Source organism: Coffea arabica, chromosome 4e (assembly GCF_036785885.1).
Source record: "Coffea arabica cultivar ET-39 chromosome 4e, Coffea Arabica ET-39 HiFi, whole genome shotgun sequence".
NCBI classification, from domain to species: Eukaryota; Viridiplantae; Streptophyta; class Magnoliopsida; order Gentianales; family Rubiaceae; genus Coffea; species Coffea arabica.
Genome location: NC_092317.1, coordinates 12,969,951 through 12,981,988, shown reverse-complemented (window position 1 = coordinate 12,981,988; position 12,038 = coordinate 12,969,951). Strand labels below are relative to the sequence as shown.

Genomic DNA, 12,038 nt, shown 5'->3' with positions numbered 1-12,038 from the left:
TCACCTTAATGATTGAAATTAAAAAAGAGAAATTGCAGAGATCTATCTTCTCCTTAAATGATTAAAAAAATATTCAAATCGCTTTCCTAAAATACAATTTTTTTAGCCTTTCAATTCTTTTAATTTTGGGTTTTCCTCTTTCCTTTTTAGTTTCTCATTTTATTCTCAAGAAAATATCTTAAGATGAAATTATGACCTGATTAATAATCGTCAATTGAAATTTGTGACACGTGGCATCATACAAAAAATCAAAATTAGTTTTTGATACCTTTTAAACCTTCACCTAGAAATATGCAATTACAAACTCAAAACAAAAATTTTTGTTGAAATGAAATTTCTATTGGGAAGGATGAAAGGGAGAAGAAAGAGAAAAAGAAATAAAAGAAGGGAAAACAATTTCATCTTATGATTTTTTGTATGATGCCACGTGCTAGAAGTCAAGAAAATTGAGTCAATTCAACTCATTTTGCAATCCTATAAATGATAACCTTTTTCATTAAATCTATATGTTTTTTGTAAATTTAATATTAATATATGTAATCAAAAAGTGATTGGAAAAAAATTAAGTTTTGGACTAATCTAAGTTAATCATATACCATGATTTTGGATCGATATGGTCATACAATTAGCAAAACTAAACTTTTTATCTATTTACCCATGTTAAAGAAATAAATAACATTTTCTCTAAAACCCACTCCTGTGAATACAAAATTTATGTGTTGGAATACTTTGGCCATGACAATTAAAATTTACTTTTTTGGACTAATTTACCTCTATTATTGATAGAATTAAAAGTAGATCTGCAAAAAGCAATTTTGGTCTATAAGTAAGTAAGTTCATCTCATTCTATTCGTGACGAAACACAAGGAACCTAGTTTTTTTTGTTAAACTAAACATTTAAAATAAAATCAACCAAACGTTTGACAACAAGATTACTCGTCCAAAGATAAGTAACCATCTCTCATTTCATGAAGAGTTCGTTTGGTCCATCGGATCATATGATAATTTGGAGTTATTTACTTCTACTACTCTAATGACATTTTATTCTAACAAGTGCATCAAGTCTACTATTTCCCTATAAAATAGTCTAATTTATGAACTAATTTCGCCATGTCTAGAAATGACTATCAACCTAAAGTTGATATTATTTTCTAAAACTTCCTAGATGACATAAAACATTCGAAGCTTGAAGTTATAAATGAATATATTTTAACAAATTTACGTTATAAATGATTATTTTATTCTTATTTCATATATGCCTATGCATTTATGTTGTAAATGACTATTTTATTCTTATTTTAATAAATAAAATAATAACTACTTGTTATTATTTCTCGGAAAAAATTCACTTTTCATCCTCAAACTTTGTGACCAAGACACATTTAGTCCCCAAACTTTTCGTCAGAACACATTGAGTACATGAATTAACGATTTTTTGCCACATTTAGTCAAAAAACGGAAATTTACTCAATTTGGATGGTGAAGACCACGTGGCTGTTAACAAATGTTCAAATATCATTTTATAACCAACACAAGTCAACTTTTTATGGACATTACACAATTCCTTGAACAAGTTGTCCATTTTGGTATTATTTTAAGTTCTTACTTAATGGGCATTACCTATTCAAAATACTAGCTTTTGTGGACATTTTACTCTCAAATATTCAATTTATAATAAATATATAAATATTTTTAAGTAAAATTCAAAAAGTGTTACAGTAATTTCTTATGAAAAAAAACTAGTAGGTTATCTATTTAACATAAATTAAATATTTTTTTTTTTAAATATCCCATAAAATACCAACTCTTTATGACTTTTCTCTATTACATGAACTAAGTACCAAGTTTTTATGGGTATTTTATTCTGAATCATTTAATTTATGTTAAATACATAAATATTTGCAAATAAAATTCAAAAGCAGTTACACAAATATTTTTACGAAAGGAAAACTAGCATGTTTTGTATTGAATATAAATGAAGTATTTGAAAGTAAAAAAATTGTCCATAACATACCAGTTTTTTACGAGTTTCTTCCATTATATGAATAAAGTACTAGTTATTTATGAGCATTTTACTTTGAATCATTTAATTTATATTAAATACATAAATATTGATAAGTGAAATTCAAAAAGTGTTACACTAATGTTATTACGAAAGGAAAACTAGTAGATTTTATATTTAATATAAATTAAATACGTGAAAGTAAAAAAAGAAATTACCCACTTTTTACTAGTTCTTTACGAGTTTCTTCTATTATATGAATAAAGTACTAGTTATTTATAGGCATTTTACTCTGAATCATATAATTTATGTTAAATACATAAATGTTTGCAAGTAAAATTTAAAAAGTGATATACTAATATTTTTACGAAAGGAAAACTAGTAGGTTTTGTATTTAACATAAATTAAATACGTGAAAGTAAAAAAAAAAAAGAAATTGCCGATAACATATCAGCTCTTTATGGGTTTCCTCTATTACACGAACAAAGTAATAACTATTTATGAGCATTTTACTCTGAATCATTTAATTTATATTAAATATACTGGATTGGAAAAACTTTGTTGAATCACTCCAGCTAATCTCAAGCAGCTTTTCACTTCTTTAACTCGGTGGGAAAGTGGAAAACTTGGAGAAGAAAAGCAGTGCGTTAGAGAGAGAGTCAAGTGTAGACTTGTGTCTGACTTGTGTTGGCTACAAATTGATATTTGGACATTTGTTAACAGCCACGTGGTTTTCACCGTCCAAATTGAGTAAATTCCCTTTTTTTGACTAAATGTGGCAAAAAATCGTTAATCATGTGCTCAATGTGTTCTGACGAAAAATTTGGGGACCAAATATGTCTTCGTCACAAAGTTTGAGGATAAAAAGTGGATTTTTCCCTTATTTCTCTCAAGCTCAACTATGCTCGAACTCGAGATCAATGTTGAACTCTAGTTTTACAATGAAAACTTGTGGAGCTCAGGATCGTGTTGGAAGTCGAGAAAATTGAGTCGATTCAACTCATTTTACAATCCTATAAATGATAACCTTTTCATTAAATCGACATGTTTTTTGTAAATTTAATATTAATATATGTAATCAAAAAATGAATGAAAAAAATTAAGTTTTGGACTAATCTATGTTAATCATATACCATGGTTTTGGACTGATGTGGTCATACAACTAACAAAACGAAACTTTTTATGCATTTACCCATGTTAAAGAAATAAATAATGTTTTCTCTAAAACCCGCTCCTATGAATACAAAATTTATGTGTTGGAATACATTGGCCATGACAATTAAACTTTATTTTTTTGGACTAATTTACCCCTATTATTGATAGAATTAATAGTAAATTTGCCAAAAATCAATTTTGGTCTATAAGTAAGTAAATACATCTCATCCTATTCCCGACGAAACACAAGGAACTTGGTTTTTCTGTTAAACTAAACATCTAATGTAAAACTAACCAAACACTTGACAACAAGATTACTCATCCGAAGATAAGTAACCACCGCTCATTTCATGAAGAGTTCATTTGGTCCATTAGATCATATGATAACTTGGGGTTATTTACTTCTATTATAATAATGACATTTTATTCTAACAATTACATCGACTCTATTATTTCCCTATAATATAATCTAATTTGTAAACTAATTTGACCATGACTATAAATGACTATCAAGTTAAAGTTGATGTTATTTTCTAAAACTTCCTAGGTAGCATAAAACATTCGAAACTCGAAGTTATAAATAAATATATTTAACAAATTGATTTTATAAATGACTATTTTATTCTTGTTTAACAAATTGATGTTATAATATTTTCATATTACATTGAACAACTAATACTCTTCTTTACTTTTCACCCGATGGCCTATTGCTGGGCTTTTGGCTGTATTAATTGACAAGTTTTAATCTGACTTCTTCTTCTATGTTTTATTAATTTCCACACCACTTGTACAATTTTGATACTAGACTGTAGAGGCGTCCGCCGTACCAAAGACCTAGACTTTATTATTATAGTATCCAAAACCGTGGACCCATAAAAGCGTCTTGGTTGTGGAAAATTGATTGATTGTTGCCTGTTCATACTAAGACTATACCATGGCATCCAAAACCATGGACACTTAATACCAGCCAATATCCCTCCCACATTAGTTAGACGCGGATTCTTTAACATGGGCTCAGGTTCACAGGAGCCCTCTCCTGTCATTGGACATGAATTTTTTGTACTCTTCTCGTTTAGCCGTTAACTGAGATCTTTTCCTGAGATCTGTCTAATCTAATTGGGCATGTGCGCGTACCTATCTTCCAGCCAATAAATTTCTGCCGACACACAAACACAGCAATCAAGGCTGTGATTTTGAGAAGAATGCAACCCAAAACCCGAAGCATGCCAAAAACGGAAAACCAGTATCCATTCCGTCCAATTTGGATGTAATGGATTGTAGCCTCCACCAATTTAAAAGGAAAAAAGAACGAAAAGCGAAACCGAATAGTTTGAAAAAAAACGGAGTTATTATTGAACTAAACTAACCAAATTTCAATTAAATTTTGTTGAATGGAACCTACTAGGCTACTATACTACTTATTGCAATTTAAAAGTCCAAATTTATTTGAAATTGCAGAATTCAATATAGCGAAATCCCAATTCATCGACTATATAACTATTGCGCATTCATGAATATACAGATTTAGGAATAATGGTGCTGAAAGTTAAAAATTTTCAATAATATACAGTTATTGAATATTTGTTTGGATATACATATTATTCCAAATAATATTTCGCTTGCATCATAAACACATTTCTCAATTCACCTTTTTATATTCCCAATCAATTTTTTATCTCACATACATCACATCACAAAAAATGCTACAGTAAATATTCCAAATAATATTTCAAATAATATCCTATCCAAACACTCCTCATAAAGCAAAACTTGTTTCTTGAAGATAATTTCGTGGACCACACAAGTTGAAGGAGGGGGTTTTTTTTTTTTTTCTTTTCTGCTTTTGGGAGTCTTCTTCTTTTAAAATTTGTTCTCTTTGGAAGTTTTTTTGCACTTAAAAATTCAGGTAGTAAGGTGTTATTGAATTAAAAATTTAGACAACTTTAAATTTTAAAAACTAATTATGCACACAAAAACAGCAAAATATCCACTATACCACCGTTTGACGTTCACTTAGGCCGTCCGCTTTCTATGCATCTAAAAGTGTTACATTCAAATATCCACCTCAACCGCAGCTTGAATCTTTTTTTTTTGTCAATTGTCAATCCTACTCCTACTCCTATTCTATCTACGGGGAGGCTTAACTGAACCTATGGGGACCGATAGGGACAGAACCACCACCGGACCAAACGGGTGCACGACGCACCCGTCTGGATTTGAAGCAAGCCACAAGAATGGCATATTGGTGGGAGGCAAGGTTTGAACCCTTGCCTCCCACCCCACCAAGCCCGCCACCAGCCCAAGGGCTTGGTGGTTAACCGCAGCTTGAATCCACTTAAATGTTTCTTAAAAAAAAAAAACTCTTCTTTTCTAATTATTTGTAAGTTTAGTTTTGAAAAAAAAAAAGAAAAAACTTATAAATGTGAATTAGTACATGGGAAATTTAACTATTACACATTACTTAGTTCATTCTTCATCCTTCGTTGTTTGGATTATAAGTTATTTGAGATATTTTTACTATAGTATTTTTTGTGATGTGATATATATGAGATAAAAAAATAATTAAAAAGATAAAAAATATATTAAAAATTATAATAATAATTTAAATAAATAAAATTAGAAAAATAATGCTCAATCCAAACAAACCGGGCTCGTTTGATTTCCTTATTTAATTATTCTTCATCCATTCCACCGTCCCAAAACACGTCACCAGCTGCACCATTTTTTCTTTTTCGGAGGGCTACCAGACGGTCCTACCATGTGAATCGAACTGCTCTCTTTTGGACTGAATCGAGCATCTCTTCTGAGATCAGTTAAAAACAACAGAGATTAGAAGTTTTGCAGCTGCACCTAACAGGCAAAGGCTTCTCCTCCTTTACTAGTTGTTGAAAGCAAAGCTCACTTTACCAAGATGGCTGACCCTGTTATCTCTCTTGTTATTGAGAGAACCGGCGATCTGCTGATTCAAAATATTGTTTTCCTGAAAGGCGTTCGAAGACAAGTTGATAGCCTCAAAAATGATCTGGTCCGGATGCGATGTTTCCTGAAAGATGCTGATCAGAGGCAAGATGAAGATGAGAGGATTCGCAACTGGGTTTCTGAAATCAGAGCTGCGGCCTACGATGCGGAGGATATTATTGAGATATTTGCCAACAAAGTTGAGTTCTTCACAAAGAACAAGGGACTCGTCACCAAATTGACGTATTATCCCTTGAAAATTGTGAACCGCTACAAGATAGGTAAAGAGATTGAATCCTTACGGATGAGGCTCAAGGAAATTGCTGATAGCCGCGAAGAGTATGGTGTCAAAAATCTTGGAGAGGGGATGACTACACACGGGGAAGAGCTTCAACGGATCCGGCGATCCTTTCCTCTCAGCGAGGACAAGGATGCAGTGGGCTTCGGGGAGATAACAAAATCGCTGGTGTCAGAACTTTTGAAAGAGGACAAAAACCGCCGTCTGGTTTCAATCGTCGGCATGGGAGGTGCTGGTAAGACAACTCTAGCCAAGAAAGTTTATAACCATGCTGACGTCAGGGCAAGATTCAACTGCCGTGCTTGGGTATGCGTCTCTTCAAGCTACGATCACAAAGAGACGCTGAGGGCAATCATAAAGCAATTAAAGCTACTTGACATGTTGGAAAAGATGCAGGAGCAGGACTTGGAAGAAAGGCTCTATCAAGATCTACAAGACAAATGTTATCTTGTGGTACTTGATGATGTATGGAAGGAAGCAGCGTGGGATTGTCTTGCTAGGGCCTTTCCTGATGTTGGCACATCAAGCAGAGTGCTACTTACAAGTCGCAATCGGGATGTGGCCCAACACGCAGATGCTCTTAGCAAACCACATGAGCTGAAAACTTTGGGGCAGAAAGACAGCTGGCAATTGTTTCTCAAAAAGGCCTTAGGCCATGGAGCTAATGCTGGGTGTCCTCCCGATTTGGAAGAAGTAGGCAGAGCGATTACCAGAAGATGTGGTGGTCTGCTGCTGGCCATCACGGTTGTAGGTGGCCTGCTGCTGTCAAAGAAAAAGTTGAAGAGTGAATGGGAGAAAGTTCTCAACAACTTTAGCGCATATCTATCAAGGAGTCAGAGTGGGGTATCAGCAATTTTGGAATTAAGTTATGCAGACCTTCCTGCCAATCTGAAATTTTGCTTTTTGTATTTGGGTTTGTTTCCCGAAGACTCCGTGATTTCTGTGCGCAAGTTGATCCATATGTGGGTTGCAGAGGGAATAATGCAGAAAAGAGATGCAGTAAATTTGGAGGAAACTGCAGCATATGATGGTGTGGAACGACTTTGTAGCAGAAATATGGTCCAAGCGGCGGAAATGACTGTTGATGACAGGATTAAAAGCTGCAGAGTCCATGATCTACTGCGAGAGCTTGCAATCAGAAAGGCAGAGGATGAAAATTTCTTTCAGATCCATGACACCAGAGATAATGAAATATCAGCCAAATCCAGGTACCTTGCTGTTCATGTTCTCCCTCTGGATGAAAATTATCTTGGGTCTTCGTCCCCTCCTCTCCGGTCTCTACTTTTTTTCAATATACGCCGCGGTTACGGGAAAGACATTAGTCTTAGCTCCAAAAGTTTCAGAAAGCTTAGGATATTAGACTTTGAGAATGTTGGGATGGGTTATAATTTGCTAAAAGGAATTGGTGAAGTCAGGCTTCTAAGGTACCTCAATTTAGGAGGTATATTCATTGGAAGCCTCCTTGATTCCGTCGGTTGCTTGCGAAACCTACAAACTCTTGACATCAGCTTTAACCGAGTGAGCGTTTCAAATTTCATTTGGAAGCTTGAAAGTTTACGGCATCTACACGCGCGTTATATGGAATGTTATGTGCCTCTTAAGATTGAAGGATTGAGGAATCTCCAGACTCTGTCGGGCATACGCTTTGATGACATTATGCACAATAACATGATAACTCTGACAAGTCTTCAGCAATTGGGAATTTGGGTGGATGACCGATCAGACATAGACAAACTCTGCATGCATTTATCTGAGGTTGGAAGTCTGAAGACGTTACATCTTTACTGTGATGACATGAGCCTGTGGCCATCTCTAGCTGGTCTGTCTAAGCTCCATCATGTAACGGAGCTCAAGCTATCCGGGTCGGGTTTGAGAATGCTGGATTTCCCTCCAAATCTCTCTCGCTTGTCATTGAAAGACACATTCCTCTGGAATGACCCAATGCCAGTACTGGAGAAGTTGGGACAGCTGTCGTTCCTCAAAATGAAAGATGCGTATAAGGGACCGCAGCTGGTCATTTCTAGGCATGGGTTTCACCAATTGAAATTCCTTGAGCTCAGAGACCAAGAATCCTTGCGTGAAATACAGGTGGAGAAAGGTGCATTGCCACAGCTCCAGTGCCTGAGAATCAGGCGCTGCCGCAGCTTAAAGAAGTTGCCGGAAGCGCTGATGCACATATCTACTCTCGATAAGCTTGAGCTTGAGGACATGTCAGAAGATTTCATCAGTGGGCTTGATGCGGACACAGTATCCGGTGTCCCTAACCTCAGAATATTTTGACTCGCCGAAGGAAAGGTGAAAGTAGGTAGCAGCTGTAATTCATGCGTCGTGTAGTGATTAGCTCTCGATTCATTTGACCAACACGACAAAGCAGTGGCATCGTGGAATCTATAACCTTGGCAAACGATTTTTTTTTTTTATGTTTGTCTAAAATTTTATTATAATTTACTGTAGAAAATTTTTATAGTGTGTTTTTTTTTAAAATATTTTGAAATATATAGTTTAAAAATTTTAAAAATTTAAGATTATTGCAACTAAAATTTTTTAAAAAAACTTGTAGCAGATAAACTTGACAAAAAATTGGTCTCCCAACAAGGCCTTAATTATGGCCCATATTATTTCTACTTTTAACCTTGATTGCATTTAAATTTATCTTAAATTCGACATTTCCCTCTCAATTAAGTCCAAGAACAGATACCAGTTTTCTGTTGTACTTCAAAAACATAAGAGAGATCTAAGAACAAGTAAAAGTTCATAGATATGTGATTCAAGCGGATTAATTAACCAATTTGTAAACTCATTAATCTGTTTGTTACCAAAAAGAAAATGATCAAATTTATCCCTTCTAATTCAAAATCCTCTCATGGTCTGATTGTTGACCCACTTTCTTAGTAAATGAATTAGTTTTCACTAAGTGCAGAATTAAAATAAACTAGCAACTCACCTTATTCAAAAATGCATTTAAATGAATTACTATATTTTTCTTGTTCTAGTTACTAGTTCATGTAACCTTCATAAACTCTTAAGGTTGGAAGCCTAAGGACCTTTCATCTTCAGACTCAATGGGGAGGGCCACAGTCTCTAGGTGGCGGACTTTCTAGGCTGCATCATGTAACACAGCTTAAGCTATCCGGGCTGTTTCTGAGAATGCTGCCTCCTGATTTCCCTCCAAATCTTTCTCGTTTGTCTTTGAAATTTAGAGATCTCACGGATGACCCAATAAGTGTGGAGAAAGGTGCATTGCCGCAGCTCCAGTGCCTGAGAATCAGGCAATGCAGCGATTTAGAGAAGTTGCAAGGAAATAATGAAGTTAGTAAACAAATCAAGGAATTCATCCCATATAAAGTGTCGGTCCATCTGAAAGTGAGGATTGATTGCTTCCTAAATACTACTCACTATACATATAAGATGTTAAAAAAAAAAAACTTAAGCATGTAAAAATCAAATAACAAGCTATTCACTTAAGTTGTTTGGGATAAACATTGAAGGGAAAAACATTACAGAGGAGAAAATTTTTGAATACGGGCACAATTGTAGTCTATTTATTATGATAGACATTTGTAATAATTCTTACATCTAATGCTATTTTTTTTAATGCGTTAATGTCGTGTGTAATGGATGATCCAAGATTGTATGCAGTTTATAAGTTTGACACTTTGACACTCCCTTTTAATTCTTCGTGATTACTAGTTAGTTGATTCTATAACATGTATCGCCTTGAAGGAAATGTATTTGCTTCTCGAAAAAAACAAGTGTAATTTTGCTTAGGGTTATTATCAAGTGTATTATCAGAGGAGAAAAAACAAGTGTATTATTCTATAGCATTACTATATTGTTGTTATTACTTTATTTCTTTAAATTATAGTGATATAATCGCTTTAATTCCTAATATTATTTTCTAGACATTTTACTTCATCATTAATCTAATTAGTATGGTCAAAAATTTTTAAATATATTGACCCTTTTATATATAATTTAAAATAAAAAAAGTTGGAATGATTATTCTTCTTTTTTCCACTTTAAGAGATCCAAAATTATTAAAATAAAAGGATTTTCTCAAATTTCTTTTTTCGCACTTATTAATATTAGGAAAAGAAAAAGAGATAGGAAAAGAAGGAGACAGAAAATTAGAATTGAGCTCTCTCTCTATCTCTCTCTCTCTCTCCCTCCCTCTCCCAATCTTTCTATTTGTTTTAATATTAATAAGATTGTGAAAAAGAAAGAGATTAATGTTTTGACTTTTTTCTTGATACTAAAGATGAAAAGAGCCACTTTCAAATTTTTATTGTTTTTATTATACAATGAGGAGGGCACTTTCTCCAAAGTTTTTTAACTTGTTGAATTGGTTTAATGGTTGGAGAAATTGCCTAAAAAATAATTCTATGGGGTAAATGGATAATGAGGCTATAATTTATAGGGGTAAAGTGATAATAACTTTTAGAGCTAAACTTGTCTTTTTACTTTAATTAACAAACTCCATTAAGTTTGACCATTAGTCTTGGGGGTAAAGTGACTAGAAAATAACATTAAAGGGGAAATTGATAGTGACACCAAACGTTAAGGGGGTAAAGTGATAATAACCAAAAAAAAAGGTAAAGTATTAAAATATTTGAATGACCAAGTTTAATAATTTCATGCATTTATCGTGCTAGTTTCAGTAGATATTAATAAATTCATGACTGGAATTAAAATCAAGATTACAGAAGCCTGAGTTTTTTTTTTTTTTAGTTAAAAAGTGTAAAGACTAGTTACTATATAAACTTGAGAAGGTACGTCTATATAATTACTTGGAAAACGAAAAGGAGGCTTCCATGTCCATGCTAAATTCTACCAAAAGTGGACATTCTTTTTGTCACATACGTGAAGGAAAATTTTCTTTTTTTTGTTATTGTGAATAAATGTTATTCTAAAAACTTGTGTGCTATGAATAGTGAGAATGAATAGCTATCCTTTTAATGAATAATGAATCAATAATCATGTTTTCTAGACTTCTACTTAGTTTCAATTGTCAATTAGTGAAATGTAAAATTTCTTTTAAACTTACGTATCAGGTCAGGTCCCCAAATCGGTATGCCAGGTACCGTGTCATTTGGGTACCCTATGCCCATGGATCAATTGCGCTTGATAATATTGCCAAAAAAAAAAAAAAATCAGACATCTATAGGTCTGACAAGTGGTGTATATTGAACTGACAAATGCTGCTCTATGCTTAATATTGTCGTTTATGTTACCAGGCTGTGAGGAGAATTGGGTTTGTTAATCTATTTACAAGAAGTCTTCCAATTAGGATTATGCTGGTTGGGCCTGTTGTGACTTTGCAATGGTTTTTCTATGACACCATTAAAGTGTTGAATGGATTGTAAGTCATTCTTCATCTTTATATTTGACTCAATTTGTCTTTTACGAACCTTTTTGCTCCAGTTTTACCTTTTTCACAATCATGTCTCTGCCTACTCAAAGCGGGTAAAATTACCAGGGGTGTGGGAAAATAAGTTTGGATGTTTATTTGTTGCTAATTGTATGTACTCATTCTGTAAAAATGTTGAGCTGTTATTGTTTGTGTGGCATAATTTTTTTTTTTTTTTTTGTCAATACAATGGATATCCGGAGGGATTGTTGTACTCC

At 33.5% G+C, this 12,038-nt stretch overlaps 1 protein-coding gene across 1 annotated transcript; it reads left to right on the top strand.

The window, feature by feature from the left end:
• Positions 1-5,776: 5,776 nt before the first annotated feature.
• LOC113742706 (probable disease resistance RPP8-like protein 2) lies at positions 5,777-8,879 on the top strand. The gene has a single exon (XM_027270621.2). The coding sequence runs from the start codon at positions 6,069-6,071 to the stop codon at positions 8,691-8,693; it is 2,625 nt and encodes an 874-aa protein (XP_027126422.2). The 5' UTR covers positions 5,777-6,068; the 3' UTR covers positions 8,694-8,879.
• Positions 8,880-12,038: the final 3,159 nt, after the last annotated feature.

Excerpts from the sequence above, each read along its gene's own strand:
- LOC113742706 (XM_027270621.2), top strand. The coding sequence starts at position 6,069 with ATGGCTGACCCTGTTATCTCTCTTGTTATTGAGAGAACCGGCGATCTG.